Source organism: Pipra filicauda, unplaced genomic scaffold, assembly GCF_003945595.2.
Source record: "Pipra filicauda isolate LSUMZ 115617 unplaced genomic scaffold, ASM394559v2 scaffold360_size730234_pilon, whole genome shotgun sequence".
In the NCBI taxonomy this organism is placed as follows: domain Eukaryota; kingdom Metazoa; phylum Chordata; class Aves; order Passeriformes; family Pipridae; genus Pipra; species Pipra filicauda.
The window spans coordinates 196,678-217,543 of record NW_024104488.1 but is presented as its reverse complement, the minus strand read 5'-3'; the positions used below and the strand labels follow the sequence as shown (position 1 = coordinate 217,543).

The window sequence follows — 20,866 nt, the reverse complement described above, 5'->3', positions numbered from 1 at the left end:
CTTTCTGGAAATAGCTTTCTCCTTGAGGGATTGATTGATTGACTGATAAATGACAGCATGCTCTCCAGTCTATTAAAGGAGCTATTTGCTTAGTTTTCATAGAGACATCTCTATAAAAAAGCCTAAAGTGATTACCCCAACATCATAAAAAAAGCCTTAAGTGTTAACTCTGACAGCAAAAAAGGAGCTGGGGAGACAGAGCCGCTTCCCTTCCCACTGTGCTCCGGCCAGTGCAAGGCTTGGGAAACAGAAGCAGGCAAGGGGGACACTGCGTGCCCAGCGACCCTTCCAGGGCTCCTGAAACCTCCACAGCGGAGAAAACGCTGCTCCGGAGCAGAACCAGCACGGCAGACTCGCGTACAGCCGGAGCGGCACTGCCAGAGCCAGCGGGAGCTCCCGGGATCGGGGCAGCTCCCCGGGATCGCGCAGGGCATCCCCCCGGCACGGGCTGGGGTTTCAGGAGGGAGATGCGGCCGAAGCCACCGGGGGCTGCCCCAGCCCCGGCGGGTCCCGCCCCAGCCCCGGCGGGTCCCCGCAGGGTCGGCCGGACCCACCCGGTGCCTCCCTCCGCGCCCGGCGGGACGGGAATCCCGGGCATCCCGGTCCCGCGGAACGGGCATCCCGCAGCCCTGGCCCGGGGATGGCGAGGGGCTCGCCCGCCCCGCCTGTCTGAAGCGGGAGGTCCCGTATCCCGCATCCCGGGGTCTGGCGGTCCCGTATCCCGCATCCCGGGGCTGGCGGCGGGCGGGAGCCGCCGTGTCTGGATTTATAAATCTAAGGAATTCGAGCTCAGCGGATCACAAACAGCCCATTGTGCCGTATCAAGCAGCGAAGTGGGCTCGTAATCCGATGCATGCTTTTCCCACTCCGCTCCTGGAAAGCCAAGCCTTAAATACTTTTCCAGAAGTAGAAACGCGCCGGGAAAGCGCCGAGCTCAGTTCCTGCTATTCCCGAATCCCCGCTACTTGAGAACCGCGCAACTAAGCGGCTTTCCCGACGCTGGAAAGACGCAGACGATTAATTACAGATTAGAGAGGCTGGAATAGATGCGGCGGCCGGGAGCGCAGGCGGCCCCGCGCGGGGCGAGCAGGCGCTGGCCGGGGCCAGCCCGGTGGCGAGCGGCCAATGTTTACTGACCCCGGGCCGGGTCACTTTCGATACCGGCGGCAGCCACGGGCCGCTCCTGGGCACTGCCCGGGGGCCGAGCGGCTCCCACGGGAGCACCCCCGTCCCCGCGGCGCGTTCGGTGCCGGTCCGAGCGCCGCGGGGAGAAGGGCAGGGCTCGCCCCGCTCCTCCCAGCGCCCCGGTCCCGCTGCCCCGCCCGGGGCATCCCCCGAGCGCGGGGACAGCCGCGGGCACGGGGCAGCCCCGGCCGTGCCGCCGCGGCTCCAGCCCCTCCGGGACCCCGGGACAGAGCACGAGTGACACACGAGTGACACACCGGACGGGCTGGGGCTGAGGGGGGACATCCCACCGCCGCGCCCGGGGCTCGCTCCGGGGCATCGCCGCAGGGAATCCCGCCGCTCCCAGCGCCGGTGCGCGGGGCGGCTTTGGGGACCCGAAGGCAGGAGGGGAAAGGGAAGGGAAACCCCGCTACCGAAACACCCTCCGCGGAAAAGGGGCAAAGAAAGGCCGTGAGCGCTTACTTCTCGTGCCTGGCGTTCTCCTGGATGGCGCTCAGCACCCCCGGGGGCGCGGGGGGGACGCCCTGCTGGAGCCGGCATGTGGCCAGGTGCCGGTGATGCTCGTCCTGCAGGCAGGCATTTTCGTGGTACAACTTGGCCACTTGCTGCTCCAGCTCGTCTATCCTCCGCTTCTGCTTCTCCAGCAGCTCCTGCTGCGTCTCGATAATCTTGTTCAGCTCCTTCAGGTACTCGGCCGCCTTGCTGGGGTTCTCGGCGGGGCTCTCCATGGCCGCCCCGCAGCTCGGCGGCGCGGGGAGGGGGCAGGTGCGGGCCGGCCCCGTCCGCCGGCAACTTGAGCGAGAGGGAAGGATTAAATAACCCCTGGGAACCCGGCCCCCCGCGGCCCCGCGTGTCCCCTCCTAGAGCCGCGGCCGGCCGGGCGGGCGGCGGCCCCGCGCCGCCATTGCTGCCGCTCGGCCCCCGCTCGGCGAGGGCAGGGCCGCGGCCCGGGGGAGCCGCCCGGAGCCGCCCGGGCCCCGCCGCGCCGCCGCTCGCCCGCCGCGCCCGCGCCCGGCCCCGCGCCCGTCCCGCCCTGCCCGCGCCGCAGCCCCGCTCTGCCGTCGCCTGGCAGCGCCCGCGCCCCCGCCGCGCTCCGGGCCGGGCATGGGCGCGGGCTGTCCCTGCCGCGGGGCCGCCGCGCCCGCCTCCCCGCCGGGCTCCGCCGCCGGGATGCGCTTAAGTAGCGCCGGCTGCTCCTCCGGGGGGCTGGCGGGGGCTCCGGGAGCGCCCCATCCCTGCATCTCATCCCCGCGCCCCATCCCTCCATCTCATCCCCGCGCCCCATCCCTGCATCCCATCCCCGCGCCCCATCCCTGCATCCCATTCCTACACCCCATCCCCGCGCCCCATCTCTGCATCCCATTCCTACATCCCATGCCCGCGCTCCATTCCTGTATCCCATCCCTGCCTCCCATCCTTGCGCCCAGTCCTGTATCCCATCCCCGCGCCCCATCTGTGCATCCCATGCCCGCGCCCCATCCCTGCATCCAATTCCTGCAATCCCATCCCCGCATCCCATGCCCGCGCCCCATCCCCGCGCGGCTCCGGGCGGTTCCCCCGCGGCCGGGGAGCCCCGGGAGGGGCGCGGGAGCGCTGCGGGGCCCCGGGGCGGTGCGGGCGGTGGAGCGGGGCGGCCCCGGCCCCGCGCCCCGGGAGCAGCGATGTGCGCGGGGGCGGGCGAGGAGCGGGACCCGCGGGACCCGCCGGGATAGCGGAGCTCTGACCCGGCACAGCTGGGAACGGGCTCGCATTGCCGAGGTGGCAGCGGGGGTTGGCCCCCCGAGCTGGGTCCCCAGCAGAGCCCCCCGCCCCTCCCGTCACCATCCCTGACATTAAAACCTACGCTGGTGAAACGCCGCTTCCCGCTAAGGCTGCATCGAGCCAAGAAAAGTTGCTGAGGTCTGGGTCCTGTATCATCCCAAGTGTGTGTTGGGAATGCTTGTGAGAACCGGGAGTAGGAAAGGGAAACAGAGGGAGATACTGCAGGAAGAAGATAGGAAGGTGAAGACGTGCTTTTCTCCTCCCTTCCTCTTCATGTCTCCTTAATTTTTTTTCTCATTTTTCTACCTCTTCTCTCCACCTTTCAACTTCTCAAGTTTTCGATTAATAACATTTTCTTAGAGCAATTGTTTTGCTGGCACTGCTTCCCAAACCCTTCCTGGTGGAGTCAGCCCTTTCTCACCTTTGCCAGGATGTGCTGCCTCAGGAGGACGGCTGATGCAGCAGAGCAAGGGGGTGTGGGACCCGCTGCTGGAGGGGCTGCAGGCTCTGTGTTGTCCCCATCTGTGCACGGCCTGGGGGGTGAAGGGTTTGGAGCGGAGCTCCCAAGCAGAGGGTGGATGTCCCAGCTTCTCCCCCCTCTGCCTCTGGCTGTCAGCACGGGGAACAGGGGCGTGAAGGGAGGACACAGCCAGAGACTCCTCTGGCAGCTCCCGTGGCCGTTCTGGCTTTAGGTAGAAATAAGTTATTGGCAAAACTGTTACTCTTGCTCTGACATATGTGCAGCAAAGGCTGTTGTGACTGTCGAGGTGACTGAAGCATGAAAGACTAATTTCCAGTCCTAGTGGGGATCATGAATTCACAGAAAAGTCTTTAGCTGGTTTTTGAAGAGGCCAAGCTTCTTTCCCAGTAACTTGATCAGTATTTTTCATTAGAATAGTTAAAAATATATTTTTTTTCAGAGTACTGTTTGTCCAGAATATATTTGCTGAAGCACAGTTTGCTCTGTGTGGAAAGAAATGCTTATCACAATATCTCACTGAGGCAACCTGCATAGTTGTAGGCAGCCAGAATATTTGTCAGGGGTTAAATCAACAAATAAAGCAAGTGAACTTGTTTCTTATATGCAAAATAAAATGCAAAGTAAGACACTCAAAACTCATTAAGGTATCTGGAGACAATAAAAGCTTATTAATCATTTTACAGTGAGGATCTGTTTGAGACACCCCCTTTTAGGCAGAAATGCCTGAGTTCATGGGAGGCACAAGAAAGGTTAAGTGTGATGAATTTCCTGCTTTCTTTTCCAGATTGGAGGAAAATGCCTCCATTCCCAAATGGAAAGTTGTATCTGGTTCAGCTCCCAGCCTTGTTAGAGGAGCTAACTGAGGAGGAGTAGCTCGTGGGGGGACTGGCTGCTTGGTTCTGTCTGCGTGGTTTGGGAGGGTTTTCTGAGAGGATCCCAGGAATGAGATAATGAACTTGACCTCCCAGTCAGCAGCTTGTGCTTTCCACAGAGGACATGGAGAACATCAAACCCAATGGGAATACTCTCCCCAGGAAACCATAAATTAGTCTGAAAAACGCATTAAACCCTGAGAAATGCCCTGGGGTTGGCACCTGGCTCCCTGCACCATGTTCCTGGTGTGTTCTGTGTGTTGCTGCTGCTCAGCACTGAAAGGGGAAGGAGGGCTCTGTGTCTGAGGGGCTGTGTCTGTGCCTCACAAAGCCCGTGTGCTCCATCACACTCCATAAATGAACAAGAAGAGGTAAACTTGGAAGATAAGCATATTCATGGAATCAGTAATATATGCAATCTCTATCTGTGAAGACACAGATTGTAAAAGCAGATCCAGCTTGTTCAGATTTGCTCAGTTAGAAAATTAAGTGACATCAAGCCTAACCTTTTTAAATTTGAAAATCACCAAAATAGCATTTTTATTACGTGCTGACATTGTAGCTCAGACCATCCATTTCTGTAAGCCAAGCAGCACATGGTTAATTCTTGCCTGGGAAAGTGCCAAGGAGGATTTAAATATGAAAGGAAATGGTGCTCATTCAGAAAGTGGGATTCTCTTACTGATTCATTACTGGCAAGACATAAATCACAGGGTGGTTGAGATTGGAAGGGACCTCTGGAGGTCATCAAGTCCAACCTCCCTGCTGAAATATCTCACCATGCTTTGGAAGAACCTTAGGAAGGCCTCAACTTTAGACTGTCTCAAGTCTTGGCATTTTCTGACAGAGCTCAAGGAGTGTTTGAACAGCACTGTCAGGCACAGGGTGGGATTGCTGGGGTGTCCTGGGCAGGGCCAGGGGTTGGACTCCATGATCCCTGTGGGTCCTTTCCAGCTCAGGACACTCTGTGATTCTGTGTTCGCCTGTTCAGTTCTGAAATTGGATTGTCAGAGTTAAGTTTATGGTGCTGCATAAAAACTAAGCATAAAATGTCACTGTTTCAAAAGTGGTTTGGTGTGGCTAACACTGCCATGGGTGAGCAAACAGCTGAAATAATTTTTTCAAAGTAAGATAAGACCAGGAAAAAGCCTCTGATACATATTTTTCCATGTAAAATTAATTAGGTCAGTGTAATATAAAAAAACCAAGGCCTCAGAAGTCATGCCGTGATTTGTGCTCAATCTTAACTCTGCCCTCCATCTCTCTCTTTAAAAATTCTCTTCGAAGCCACTTCCTTCTTGTTTGCATTTCTCTCTTAGTCTCCCCCTCACTCCTTCAATTCTCTCCCTCACTTCTTGGTTCTGCTTTGTTGTGTTGAGACATTAAGGAATTTTATCCTGCTAATTGAGTTTTTCCTGTTGTCAGAGTTTATATGTAGGTCCTAAAATCCCAGAATGGTTTGGGTGCGAAAGGACCTTAAAAATCATCTCATCCTGTCCCCTGCCATGGGGACACCTTCCACTATCCCAGGGTGCTCCAAGCCCCGTCCAGCCTGGCCTTGGACACTCCCAGGGATGGAGCAGCCACAGCTGCTCTGGGCAACCTGTGCCAGGGCCTCCCCACCCTCCCAGGGAAGAGTTTCCTCCTCACATCTCATCTAAACCTACTCCTCTAAACCTACCTGGGTTTAGGTACCAAGCTCTTTCGCACCATGTACTTGGGACACATGGAAGAGGGAACATACATGGACAAAAAAGAGAAAGCACAGCCAAAGACATGAAATCTTCTAGAAACTGTGATGTTTCTGGCTTGTTCTTTTCCCTCTCCTGGTCACACCTAATTTCAGGACCTGACATCTTATTTCTCTTATCAGTTCATTTGATTTCTACTTACAAGCACCAAACTTCCTTATGCCCTTTCCAACCACAAATCTTTTTCAAGATAATCTCTTGTAAAACACAATCATATTACCATTTAACCTTTTTTCTTAGTTAAATGGAATGTATTTGGACTGATCTATGTACCTCAGCCCTTCTTCCAAACAGGGGGAATATCTGACCAGCTCTCAGTCAATCCTGGAGCTTTCTGGGTTGCACCACCCCATGTGTGGCTCTGATGGCCCTTTTGGACAATTGGGATGTTCTTACCCTGACCAGCTCCTAAACTATTTGAAATATCCCAAGCTAAGCATGATAAAACTACAGCCCATATTTTAAGGCAGCTGCACAAGGCAGTGGAAAGTTCAATTTTAATTTTATGAGTGCTGATCCTGAGTGGTCTGATCATTACTGTTTGTAGAAATTGCCTTTTGATTTACGAAAAAAATGATAAATTGACTCTTCCAGGTTCTGTAGCCGAATCTGGAAGTTTGCCTGCAGTGTGGTCCAGAGCTAATCCATCTAAGTACCCAACTTTAACCAAGTCTTTCATTCTAATGAGCCTTTCATAAAAGTATTTCCTTTGTGTTTTTGTTGGTTTCTGTGAATTCTCCCAATATATCTTGTTTGAGTAAGTGATACCAGGGAATGTCAGTAGGCAAAAAAATGTGTCCTCCTGTGCAGAGTCCTTGGGAAAGGACTGTGTCTTTGTGTCCTGTAAATGAAAAGCACTGCTGATGTAAGGTATCAAACAACTCAATATAAAAGTGATAATATAATAAGGATAAATAATGATGATATAAATATGTCCCTAATATAAAAGGGAAAAATTAGCAAGGAACACTTTGCTTCTTTGGGGAAAGAGGAAAGTTCAGTGATGGGTTTATAAAGGAATGAATGTGATGTTCAAAGACGTGGTTCCCAGTTTTTCTTGGGGACTGGGATGTGGGAAGGTGGCAGTGGCACCAAGGCTGGGACGTGTGTGGGACTCTCAGAGTGAAATCAGGGAAAACCAGAAAGAATTTTGCTGTGAAAGTGGTAATTAATTCTAAAACTGGACTAAATTGAACTTAGAACTGTAGTTTAGCAATAAATATAATGAAATTGGGAGTATGGTTGTAATTGTTCCCTCATTAATTAAAGAAGTTATTTTATAAATTGTGCAGAAAAGAATTTCTTGGTGCTTCAGCTGGGATTGAAGCCAAACCAGAGCTGGAATGAAGGACACTTTTCATTAACACATAATATTTTGAGTTGTGGGAAAACCTGGGACTGAAGGAGGAAAATACAAGCTGCAGAAAAGAAAAGTGCCAGACAAAATGCTTCCCATTAGATAAGGATGGACAGCACAGGCTCATTGGCAGGGAGGGAACACCCTGAATACTGAAAGGGGAAAGTAAACAAACAAACCCCTCCCAAAACTGCAGCTTCAGAAATTCCCTGAAAACAAAGAGAAAGCAAATGCCAAAATAGCCCTTTCCATGTTTCTCACCATTTCTTGTGATTCCCTGATTTCATTGCAAGGTTGCTGCTCTTGGGGGCTTATAAAGCAATAAAATATTATCTACAATATCAAATACCATCATTTCCATATAAAACAAAAGCCCAAACCTAAGTTTTCTTGAAGTCTTTTCTAGATAAAAACTTGGTAAGCAAACTTGCTCATAGAAAACTGTTGGAGATTTTTGTGTGTGTTTTCTTGGTGTTTTTTGTTTTTTTTTTTAACATAAATGAATAATTATCTCAGCTGCAGCTGCCAGAGTTAAATTCGCCTGCTGTTTTCCATTTTAAGATGTTTTATTCCATTTTGATTCCATACATTTTCATTCTAATATTTTCTCTGCTCCAGTTGGTCAGTTTTTCCATGTTTGTCATATCCTTTAGACTGAATGAATTATCTTGGCAAATCTCAGCAAACACTGCTTTTCAGAATAAGGTTATGAGGAAACATGAAAATCAGATAATATTCTGTTCTTTTTTAAACTTCCTTGGGAACAGAAATTAGAGAAAGGTCAGAATAAGCAACTGTGATAAAATATGAAGTCCTCAGAAATATGTATTTCTTTTCATGGAATCTCCTGAGCTGGAAGGACCCACAAGGATCATTGAGTCCAGCTCCTGGACCTGCACAGGACACCCCAATAATCCCACCCTGTCCAAATGCTCTTTCCACAGGCATTTTAAATTGGACCCCTCCACTGATGAAAACTAAGGATTTTTACCATCAGTTCCTTGTTCTGTAATTGTCATGTTGCTTCCAAGGATGCCATGAACAGAAACTCAGATGGCACAGGAATATTTTTTTTACATTAGGAAAACAGTTCTGCCTTCAAAGAGAAGTTTAAATAATAATAAAAAAAATTTAAAAGTGGGGAGACATCCTGAAAAATCGCTCCCTAATTGTGTGTGCAGTATGTATCCTGTTAATTCTGTCTGAATCCAATGGATAAAATCACAAATCGTTTGAGAGCAGGGCATATCATCCTGTACATGTCCTTGCCATCAACAAAACCCAGAGGAAAAACCCTATTTACTCATTTCATAGGAGTTGCAACAACATCTAAATCCTGAAGGCTTGGAATCCCCACCTCTTATGCATTCAGACCACCTTTTAATGGATATATTCCTATGTATATCTGACTGGTTTTAATATTGATATGGAGCCTTCCACCTGCTTTTTGGAATTGTACAGCATCCTCAGGCCAGCTGCACTATCTGCTGACAAGATCAACACACAAAAAGACCACATTTCTATCTTTAACGCATGAGAATAGGTAGAAAAGGGCAGTGTTAATTCAGGCAGTCATTAACTGAAACAGGTCACGAGCAAATCAAATTATGCTCTGAGAAAACGGGTAGATTTTTGATCCTGCGGTCATAAAAATATATTTGAACCAGTGCAATTAGTCCATGTTTGCTCTGACTCACCATATTTTCACTCTTGTTGGTCTGCAGTTGTTCAGACTGCTGTTCCATAGACTTCATTTCCAGAGAGGAACTAGTAATATCATTGTGTGTGTGTGTGAAGAGAAGGAGAAATAACCTTTGATTTATAAAAAAGGTGGAAAAAACTCACACCCCAGCTTTATCACCAACAACAGCTGAGGGAATTTTCGGTTCTTTCATTTTATTTGCAGCAATACTTAAAAATAGATCTGCAAATTCAGACTGGAAACTCTTCTATCCTTTTCCAAAGGAAAAAAAAAGAAAAATGAAAAAAAAAAAAGTACCTCACAAAATGGACAAATCAATTCCAATTGCTTCTTGTCCAGAGAAACAGCACTAAACCTCAAGGTGTCTTAGGTAAAGATTCCAACTCGGGAAATGAAAAGCTGAACAAGAAAATGCTGAGGTCAGGCAGGCTCAACCTTTCCTTATCCCTTTTCTTATCCCTTCTCTTTCATGCTGTTGGGAAGCACATGGAAGGGATGAAATGTGTTGCTGCTGAGCTGTATCATTAGGAACAGTCTGTTATTTACAATTTCAGCCTGGGAGCCTCGGAAAGTCCTTTATCCCTTGATCTGCAGACTCGAATAATAACACACAAATAACTGTGTGTGACTCCTCAGCCTCCCCCCACTGAGGAGCAGTTTGTGCTGCCACTGCCCCAGAGTGATGGAGTTCAGCTCTGTTGAACTCAGAGAAGGTTTAAAGATAAGAGAGTTATTTTTGTCAAGGTTTACATGAAAAAATGTCTTTGCTGCCTCATAATTGCCAAATATTGCCTTTTTTTCTAGAGTTGCATAAGCAAGGACTACGAAACCCTGGGAATAGTGGGGGAATCCAATCTCAAGGGTATGTTGTCCTTATGGAGTAGGTGGCTTTTGTGGCACATTTCCTGTTACTATTAAAAGTTCACAATTCAAATGCCTCACATGAACATGGTGCAGCCCCAGTCTCTTGGCCATACAAACAGGGCTCTTTGCACCCTGCTTTCACTTGGATCAGAACCCCTAAAAAGCCCCGATCCTGCTCTTTAGAGATCTGAGAGAAATGCAGTAGCTTTTGGAAGCTTTTCCAGTTGAAATGTTAAGAAAAAGGAAAAGAACCAACAAAAGGGATGTACTTGCTTTTGGAAGCCTTGGGGCTCTCTCAAGAGGAGGCTCTGTCACAGCCTGAAAACAGGCTCTTCAGAGGGAACAGTTTTTCTAAAACAAAGGAACTTCCAGAACTCACCCTGTCAGTGAGTAGCTGGAGGCAAAAGGGACTTGATTCACTCTAAAGATGAATTGGAATTCTACTGGAAAGGAAAAGTAAAAAGAGAAAGTGCTGCTGCTACAAAGAAGAGATGGAGCTCTAAATTCTGGAAGTGCAATACAAAAAGAAGTGGTTACATTTTTCATAAGTCTCTTTGTGCATGTTTCTTTGTCAAAGTTTTACCAGGTCATTTATCCAGAGGAGAATAATGATCTGAACCAGCTCTGAGATCTCCAACAAAGTGTTAATCAGCTTTTTAGAGGTTTCCCCTTGGCTTGGCTCTCAGAACACAAGGAGAAACACCATATCAAAATACATCCTTAGTGAAGATGGCAAATGTAGTTTATTCCCAGTACCTCAACAGGAATTGAGATCTTAGACTTCTTAAAAATATGGAATGGGCTAATTGGGAGCTTGTGACCAACTGCTGTGGGTTCTTCTGAGCTCCAGCTCTCTGGGGTAACTTGCTCCATGAGATTTCCTGAAGAAGAGCAATCCCACACAAAGATGAACTGCTGTGCTCAGGCTCCTCCTGGGTTCTGTGAGGCTTGTGCTTCTTCCTCAGCCTTGGACAGGATTCCTGAGATCCCACACGGTCAGAAATGCAGTGCCTGGGTGTCACTGAGGCTCCTGGAAATTGTCCTTCATCCGAGTCACACAAAAGCTATGAAAAGGTCTGTTTACAAAAATCCAAAGCAGCAGTGGTTTATAAGGCCCCAAATATCAGGAAAGAAGGAAATGGTATCAATCTGTGACAGTAGCCAGGTCCAAACCTCTGAAAAATCTGTAGGATCTGTGGTACCTTCCTCCCTCCATGTGTGGGGCCCTCAATGTTCATGACACTTCAGGGGTCAACCACAAAGGGAGGCCTTGGACTGAAGAACTGTGTGTTTGCTTTTTAAACCTCTCCCCCACTCTTTTGGAACGGGCACAGGAGTGGATTCTGTTTTCTTCAGCAGAGTTTTGATCCTCAGCTTGCTCAGGACACTTTCCTTTCTCTGTATTGACAAGTGAGTGCATTTCTACCCTTGGCAGTGCTGCCTCCTGAGAGGAGAAGGTGCAGTTTAAATTGTGTGATAAACCTGTTCCATCTCCCCCCGGAAAAGCTAATCCTGATCTCTGTTTAAAGCCTTTTGTTGTAGTGAGCTTTGTATTGCATAGCCCCATGTAATCAAGAAGTATCCTCTGTATCTGAATTAATTCATGTTCAGCTCTTTACTGAAGCACACAAGTGGCACTAATGAAATACTTTGGGGTGAGTGATCTTGAAACCTGCCTTTGAGGAATACTGTGACAGGGTCCTGTGAACTGTGAACTTTGCTTTGCCTGTCAGTGAACCAGCATTTAAAAGTCCCTTGCTGCATTTACTTGCTGAATTACTACAGGAAAAAGATGCATTATTAATGTTTGGGTCTATCTTTCACCTGAAGAAGATATTTTCCAAAAAGCAGTGTAAAGAAAAGGGCTCATGATTGTGTTTGTATTGCTCAGATCTGTTGAGGAGCATAGTTATTCCTTTAATGTGTGGTCTGGGAAGACTCTTTCACATTGCAAAAAAATTCACTTTACAGCTACGTTTTTTCAAAAAATGGTTGTCAAAAAGTCGTGGTTGTGCCATGTCTGTGTTTGATGCTCACTACAAGGTGACATTTAAAATAGATCTCCAGGAATTTCTGATGTAGAATGAAATAAATTCAGTCCTAGGGAAAAAAAAAGGGCTTTGAAAAAGCTGTAGCTACAACTGTGAGCAGGTTTCAGCCCATTCCTTTTTGGCTTTATTGTCTGTTAGTTTTTTTTCCCCTTTAAACTCCCAGAATTTCTGGCCCTACCTGTGCCATACCTGCTGCAAGGGCCAGCGTGGAGAATTTACCTGATAGAAACACTCTGCAAAGCAAAGGCAGAGCTCAGGAAATCAGGAGGCCTTTGCCTTGGTGTTCACTCCCATTTCAGAGAACACCTGACAAAAAGGGATGTATTTCCATCATATTCACCCTGGAAAGAGAAGCAGACAAAGCCCCTGTTTTGCTTGCTGGAACCTGACAAGGGATGTTTTTCTCCCCTTTTTTTTTCTTTTTTTTCTTCCTTTTCCCCCTCTTCCCTCCCTCCTCCTCCTTTTCCTTCTCCTTCCCTTTCCTCTTCCCCCCCTTTTTTTTTTCATTTTTCATTTTCCTTTTTATTTTGCAGCAGAAAGGTGCTGCTGATATTCATCAGCCGGGTTCCACTTCAGGGCAGTGGCAGCACCTTGTGAACTCAAGGTCAGCAAAACTGTAACTCAGACGCTCTGCTCTTCATCTTCCTCTGTTTCAGTGCAAAATGAGGAAGAATTCTGCACATGCACAGCATTCCTCCTCAAATGATGCCAGCAAACGTGCTGCTCGGGAAAGGCTGCCTCTCAGCTCCTACACAATCCAACTGGCAAAGAAAGCAGGCCCTTGTTATGCAAAATCCTTGTTTGTAAACACTGTTCTGCCTTTAAATTGATTTGAATGCTTTGCCTTGGAGAGCTCCTGCTCCGCTTTTCCCGACAGAACCCACCCCAAGTGCCATCTGGTGGCAGCAGCACATTGAGGCTGCACAAAACGTGGCAGGGAATTACAAGGGGTAAATTTCCAGCAGAATGCGAAGGGATTTAACCGGGCAGTTCCCTTGACATGTGTCATAACACGTGGATCACCCGAGGTTAGAAAAATTCCCGCAAAGACAGGGCAACTCAGAGGGAAAATATAACTTGTTCTGTGACTGATTGTCAGACCAAGATAAATGTCAGCACAGGTATTAGAATGGAATAATTTTCAATTTCCTATTAAAAATCAAGCTTATTTCCCTTTCTATCCCTGTCTCTAAGCTGTTCCCATTCAGGAATTTTTGCTCAATGCTTATTTGTAGGGAGAAACATTTTTTCCTTACTAAAGGGAAAACACCCAGCACTGCTCAGTGCTGTGTATGGGTTCTTTTGGTAATCATGACTTATCACAGATACCCCAAACCTTCAGGTTTTGGAGCCCAGACTTGGATAGGTTTCATACTTGAACTATTATTATTATGACATTTACGAAAAGGTGAAAAATCCTTTGGGAGAACTATTTGAGATTCAGCCTCTCAAGGTAAATTTATGACTTTTTTTTTCCTTGGGAGGCTTTCCTGGGGTATCTTGGCCTCTGTCTCTGCATATCTGGAGTTACAGTTTCCCCCAGGGCTGTGTATTTTGGGCAGTGTCTCCCAGCTGGATCCCAGACCCAGGTTCCATGTTCTCTCCTTGCACAGGGATGTGTTCAGGCAGGAGCAGCCAGTGCTGTGTGGCAGCGTTTCATCTGTTACGAAATCCTTCCGGGAGGAGAGAACGGAATAATCAGGTGGATTTGCTTTCTCTCCTTGTCTCTGGATGTCGGTTCTTGAGGCAGAGCTGCTGACTAAGGAGCAGTGTTTGGTGCTGGGTTCCAGTTCTCCAAAGGAGCTGGGTGAGTGCCTATGAAAAGCTCAGTTTTTCCGCAAGCACCCCTACAAATCATCCCTGCAAAGCATGTACCTGCAGGTCGCTAACTGATGTCCCATTAAAAATATAACCTCATCTGGAATTGAAAAAGTCCTATTCTAGCTGGAAGCATTTCACTCAAGAGCCACCATTAAGCATATTTCCTCAAGCAGGCTCTTTTCAGGCAGGGTGGCTGCTGGTGGTCACACCAGGCTGTGTCACCTCCCCTGTGTGTGTCCCCACACGGGATGTGGGTGAAAGCCAAGGGCCTGTTCCTCTCAGGCCATCTGTGTTTGTGGTGCTGACTCAATATGTGCAACTTCAGTCATCCTTCCCCACCCATCTGTCTCTGCTGTTCAGCCCCCAGCCCGAGCAGGGAGGTGGGACAGGTGACCCCATGGTGGTCCCTCCCAGCCGTGTCCATTCTGTTGCTGACTGCTCAGGACAACGTGCAGCTTGGACCCCTGTCTCCCAGCTCTGTGGCTGACCCCATCCCTAGGTGTTATCATCTCCTGACTTTCCACACCATGACACAAAGCTCTCTGCAAAAGTGACTCAGGATGTCAGAGGACATCGAAGGACATAGGAGTGACCTCCAGCATTTGGTGGCAAACTGAGGGTGCAACCTATCTCTTAGTCTTATGCTCTTAATGATTCAAACCAACCAAAACAGGATGATGATGGATAAAAAATATATCTGTGTGAAGTGTCATCCTAAGTAAAGCTTCTTTCTGTTGCTGAAACAACAGCAGGGGATGAAGTCATCCCTCGAGGCCTCAACGAGGGCCTGTTGTGCTGTTCTGTGAATCACCCCCAGAGCAGCTCCTCACAGAACCTGTAATTTCCACGGGCACAATGTCCAATTTCAATGCAGGGATAAGTGAGAGGGAGGAGAGCACTCTGAGGTGAATCACTCACACGTGTACTTGTCAAGTGAGAAGAACATGAGTCAACCCCACGGCAGTGCTGGGGCTGAGGAGGGTCTTCTTGTGGGATCCCTGGGGTAGGAAACATCCTTGAGCCTTCTCAGCTCAATTCCCCAGCACTGGGCACCGCTGACTTGGCCAAAGGGGGCAAATGTGAGAGGGCAGCCAGGCTGGCACAGTCTGCTCCAAGGCCACCATCGACCTGCTGAACACCCCGGCTGGGGCAGGAAGGGAGAGGGCAGGGGACATGTGGCACTGGAGCACATCCCACTCCAAGTGCTGCACCTACAGAGCTGTGACAGTCTTGGTGCCTGGGTACACTTCACCCACTCAGATCCTCATCTCAGAATCACAGAATCCTTTAGGCTGGAAAAGCCCTCCCAGCCCATGGATCCCCCTGTGCCCGATGCCCACCTTGTCCCCCAGCCCAGAGCACTGAGTGCCACGGCCAGGCCTTCCTGGGACACCTCCAGGGCTGGGCACTCCAAACCTCCCTGGGCAGCCCCTTCCAGTGCCTGACAGCCCTTTCCAGGAAGAAATTCTTCTTGATTTCCAACCCAAACCTCCCCTGGCCCTGGCACAACTTGAGGTTGTCAAATCCAACCTTTGACCAAACAGCACCATGTCCACTAACCCCACCATGAAGTGCCACATCTAATCCTTTCTGAGGGATTAGATCTAATCCCACTTCCAGGGATAGGGACTTCCCACTTCCCTGGGCTTCCCGTTCCAATGCTTACTCACTCTTTCAGTGAAGAGCTTTTCCTAATATCCAACCTGATGCTGTCGTTTCTAGAGCCATGAGCTTTCCTGTGTGGGGTGGAGGCTGAGAGAAAGGCCTGGGAGCAGATCTGGGCTTAGTAAAACTGGCTGTGTGCAGCCATAGTGCTGAAACTGGGACCTGGGAGCCAGCAGAGGCACAGGAGCCTTTCCAAGTTGGCCACTGAATAAAATGATTCCAAAGAGAAGTGGTGAGGATTTGAAAGAGAAGCATTAAAAAGGTGGAAAAGCACTGACACACATCCTACTGTGGTAGGATGAGGAAGCATCCACAATGACTCCCATCACTATCTGTATCTCTGTGATATGGGCCTGAGTAGCAAAGTCTGTGAGAGGAAAATAATATCATGGAACAGGAAGCTGACAGAGCTTTTCATGGCATAGCTGCAAAAATGTCAGAGAAACAAACATGTTTTCCATGGAGGATATCAATAAAATAAAACTACATCAGGAGCATTTAGAAAAATACTTTACAAGATGAACCCAAGTTTGGATTAGGAAGTTAAATTAAGAATAAAAAAAAAATACAAAACCACTGTAGGGAACAATTAATTCTTCTAGTTCTCCCATTTCTCCGACATTTTGGTTTTCTTTCTTAGTAATAACCCCAGACTCACAGACTCATAGAATACCCTGGGTTGGAAGGGGCCCACAAGGATCACCGAGTCCAAACACGTCATGGGCTTGGTCCCTCCCAGTCACGAGTAAAGCCATAGTTTATGTGCAATCTTGTGCTGATTTTCCAGGCATTACAGCTGAGAAAGTAAAATGCTGCAGGACACAGGAAATACAGTATTTGCACTGGACTGATTTGCACTCCTACAGACAATGAGCAATAATATTGAGGGTTAGAGTGGCAAGGGGTGAAATCCCCATGCCAGAAAAAAGAATAAGATATAAGGATTAGGCCAACACAAGGAAATTCCAGCATAGTCCATTGAGGTTTTCTCCAGGAACTTGGAAATTTTCCAAGATTTTCCTAGGTAAGATCAGATCTGAAATCCTATGAGATCACTGAGACATGAACCTCTCCCTCTGGAGGGAGAATTCCCTGGCTGCAACACCTTCATTTCCCATTCCTGATGCCTGAGAGCAGGGAAGGAAGGAGCCTCTCCTTCCAGCACCTGGGTAAAGAGCCCACATGTGCCAGTTTTTCCAGCTCTCCTCCACTATTAGGAGGCCAGCACATCAGTTACTCTGAAGTGGTTCCCTGGGAGCACTTGGAGCTCCGAGCAGAGCTGCTGATGCCGAGTTTAACAGCCCCAGCTGTTGGGACCTGAGAGCAGCGTTAGCACTGATTAAAGGCTCGGATCCGAGCGACTTCCCCCTCTGCTCGTCTTCAGGATCTGAGGATCTCCAACCCTCCCAGAGCAGCCCCGACCTTTCCTGGGAGGAGACTGCTTGGTTTTACGTCTCGTGTCACATCAGCCCCCAGAGCTGCTGATCCCAAAAAGGGTTGGTGGTCTGGACAGGCAGGAGCTGTTTCCAGACATGTATACATTTCTATCAGTGTTAATACATAAACTATCAGGCTTTATAAGCTGCCTTTCAACTGAGAGACCAAAGTATAATTCCTCAGTTCTGCTATAAATAGTTTAAAAGCTGCCCTGACCTCCACCCCAACATGTGCTGTGTGGATGAACTGCTACGTCCAGAGCAACTGCGAGGGCTGTGTAAATCAGCTCTTAACTCTGACACCTTTTTAAAAGCATGAAACCTTGGCTTTCTGCAGAATAATTGCTCTACCTGCTGTAAGTAGGAAGTGTTTTAGGGTGGGAATATGTAATATTTATGTGTATTATTAGGGAAAAATGCAAGATCCTGAAAGTCATTGAATTTTCTATGTATGAAACGTATGAATAATTTGATCTAACTCACCACTGGCATATACAATCACAGCAAAAGAATTTGTTGTATTGTGCAGCTGGACACAGTAAGGTAACAAATATTTTCACCTAAGCAGCCTTTCTTAGAATTACAACAAAGCTGTAAATCTTGAACAATCCATGTTTTTCCAGTTGATGTTTTCAGGGGCTGCACTGGGACAGGAAATGCTAATGTTGTGAATCGAGAGGCACTAACATCATTCATGTAATGTGCTTTTTAAAACCCAATTCAACAGAATGGAAATCTCCTAGAAAGGTAGATATTAATTTTAAAAAAAACTCTGATCATCCATTTAAATTAAATGCACACCAGTTCATTCCTCCATGCATAATGCAAACTTCTATTTAGAAGACAGATGCCATAATTTACACAGCACGGAGATACTCAGCTAATGTAACACCTCTGTTTCAGGCAGCAGTAAAACTGTCTTAATTAAGGAAATGCCAACAGATTAAAATGTTCTCATGGTTCATAAAATATTTTAGAGGGTGGCTTGGCAGCATTAGTACAAATGTTGTGAAGCCTGGTGCATTTGAAGCTTATGCTCTGCATTTAAATTATAAAAAAAAAGATGCTGTGAACCATGGAAAAAGATGAGAATGTCACATTCATCTCCTGATATATGTAGTTATAGAGTAGTTATAGAGTGGGCTCCTATATGGCCATATTTCAGGGTCATCATTGATGTTCCTACTGTGCTTTTCCATCTACAGGTGAGGTGGAAGTTCCAGCCTCTGAAGGAGCACCAGAAAGGATTTATCTACAGGCAAGGATGGAACTGGAAGATAAAAGGAGCTGAGAGAGGGCTGGGTGAAAGAAGGAAAACCCAGCTCCTTTTGTTCACCAGTGAAAACAGTGCAGAGGGAATTCCTGGAGCAGTCAGGGGAAGGTGTCCCTGCCCATGGCACATGAGCTTTAAGGCCCTTTCCAACCCAAACCATTTTGGGATTCTAATTATTAAAGGCTTACAGAAGAGGAACACACAGCACCTGACCTGACTGTAAATAACATACATTCATATGGGCCAAACTAATTTCATTTACAGCCACGGCTGGTAGCAAAAAAATCTCCATAACTGGGGGCTGTTCCAATCAGCACTGAAGGTTTGAGTGAGCAAATCAATTAATTATACATTGATTTTCCCAGGCACGTTTGCTCCAACAATCACAACTGTGAATTTGGCCCCTGAGTCCTGAAGCAGCTGTTGAATATTTACATCCTGCTCCTGAATACAAACTCCCTGGTTCCTTTTTGGCCCAAGGCAGGGACAGGGAAGGGAACAGCTGTTTGCCAAAGGCCACACAATCATGTTGTACCTGCAGAGAACATTGGGTTCCAGCCTGGCCCAAGGGAGAGGAGATGCTTTGTCTGCTTGCAGTTAGACAAGGATCATAATAGATGCATGTATTCATTTAGTAGAACAAAATAAAGAGAAGGGAAAGATGTGCCTCTTAATAAATTAATACCAGGTTTTGCTGAGTAAAGCAGAAAATAATGGAGATAAGTTTTCCTTCTTCTTTCTGATTTTTACAGGAAAAACTTCCCCATGAACTCATACCCAGAGAGAATTCTGTGTTCTATGAATATAGTTCTGTAAGAACAGTCCCCTTTTGCACTGAATATGTCAAGTCTCATTGATTTTAACAGTTACTGAGGAAATACAGCTCCTTGCCAGGCACAGAATGATTCCTGTACCAATCTGGAGAAAGCTTGGGATTGGCATGTGAGTGCAGAGCTGCCTCAATGAGCACCTGAGAAGTTGCTGGAGCTTAGGGAAGTGAATAAAAATATAAACTAATGGGAAGTGGTGATTGAATAGGGATAAAATAGAGAATGGAAAACTGATGTGATGTTTTAAAATGAGATTTCCTAGTTAGGGTTCAGATATCTGTTACATGGAGCTTTAATAAAGTTTATGCCCTCGCAGTGCTGTATAAATCTGGAGCAGAAGACAGATTTAATCCCATTAAATATGTGTCAGGGATTTAATGCAGTAGATAATAAAACTCGCACTATTAGACCTGGCCTTACAATGATCCAGTTTTACCAAATCCGCTGCCCGGGGCTGCAGAAGGAGTTTTGCTTGAGGCTCAGGGCCTGGACTTCACGTTTCTGTTATTGATCCCAGGCAGGTGCTGGAGCTGCTGTTTGTTCTCAGCTCTTTTATCCATGCACTGTAAAGCCATTTTTGTTCCCTTTCTCCAGAGATGGCCACTGAAAATGTAACAGGAATATTTCTACAACCTTCCTTTTAACAGAAATGAGGCAATTTGACCTACTGATTCTGTATGGTTTTTCCTATTCAAGGGCAGAATATCCTCGGAGTTAAAAAGCTACTGCCAAACCCAACTTCCTTTGCTAAGATAGAGACATCCCCTGGTTCTGCAGCCCCTGTCAGTCCAAATGCCCACACTGGGAGTTGAGGGAATGCCTGCCTTCCAGGTTGCTTGTACACTTTATTTTCTTGTGTCACCCCAACTTTTATCCTTGGCTGAACACAAGTATGAGAAATAAAGAAAGTTTTGAGCTCTGCAAACATGGAAAACTTTTGTTACCTCCAAAAACATGGGGAGGTATTGCTGAATTTCTGCTCATTAGAAAGCCATTTATACATATTCATTTCTACTCTTTGGTTGGTTGGTTGGTGCTTGAGGACTTTTTTGTGCAGTCTGTAGCAACCACCACCACAGAAGAGATGGAAACTGGCTTTTAAGAATACCCTACTGCTCTGTCCTCAAAAGTTTAAAGATTCTGGGTCACCATAATCATCCCTGTGGCGGCTGAAATGCTGAGAATTCAGATACTTGGTTGTTTGGGGGTTTTTAAATATAGTAGTGTTCTCTTTACTGATTGAAACCAAATTAATTAATTCTTCAGCTTTTATTATTCTCTTGTTTAAAACTTTTATGCTGTCAAACACTTGGTGATTGCTGATCCTAAAGAGCACCAATGAATGTACATTCCACGGCTGAAGTTTGGGGCTTCACTGCCATTTATTTGATGACCACGTGTAAAACGAGTATTTCCAACACGGGGCAACTCATAAAACGTTTTTGTTTTTACTTGTTCGTAGTAAAAGTTGGTTTGGAGAACTTTTAATGCTGTGTTTTGCAGTCACTCATCAGGTGATGTTTTCTGTATAACAATGGGAGGAAGTGAAATAAAAGATGTGTTATCATAAACTCAAAGTGTTTGGGAAATTCATGCCAGGTTTCATATGAAGATAAATAATATCCAGACTGTCCAAGTCTACATTATCAGCATCCCATGAAACAGTGAAACTACTCCTGCCTGTTAAAAGTAAACTCACATTTTCATGTCCTTTCTCTACAGTTTTAGGGCTGCATTTCCAGGATTTGCAGTTGCGATATGAACAGGCAAAGTAAAAAACTGACACAGAAAAGCTAATTCCCTCCCCAGCAAGACAA

The 20,866-nt window shown here is 47.2% G+C and overlaps 1 protein-coding gene and 1 long non-coding RNA gene across 7 annotated transcripts in view; one reads left to right on the top strand and one right to left on the bottom strand.

Annotated features, from left to right (window-relative positions):
* Positions 1-2,369, bottom strand: part of IQSEC1 (IQ motif and Sec7 domain ArfGEF 1) — a 336,618-nt gene extending 334,249 nt beyond the window's left edge. For 5 of the 6 annotated variants that reach the window (XM_039384590.1, XM_039384583.1, XM_039384584.1 and 2 more), the window contains exon 1: positions 1,648-1,977. In XM_039384590.1, the coding sequence (XP_039240524.1) occupies positions 1,648-1,913 (266 nt within the window). In that variant the 5' untranslated portion in view covers positions 1,914-1,977. Of the gene's footprint in view, positions 1-1,647 lie in introns of all 6 variants that reach the window. The other variant, XM_039384585.1, reaches the window with a different exon arrangement.
* On the top strand, positions 1,478-20,620 carry LOC114002505. The gene is made up of 3 exons (XR_003545880.2): positions 1,478-1,871; positions 13,638-13,831; positions 18,152-20,620. It is a non-coding gene; the product is annotated as an uncharacterized LOC114002505 (long non-coding RNA).
* Positions 20,621-20,866: the final 246 nt, after the last annotated feature.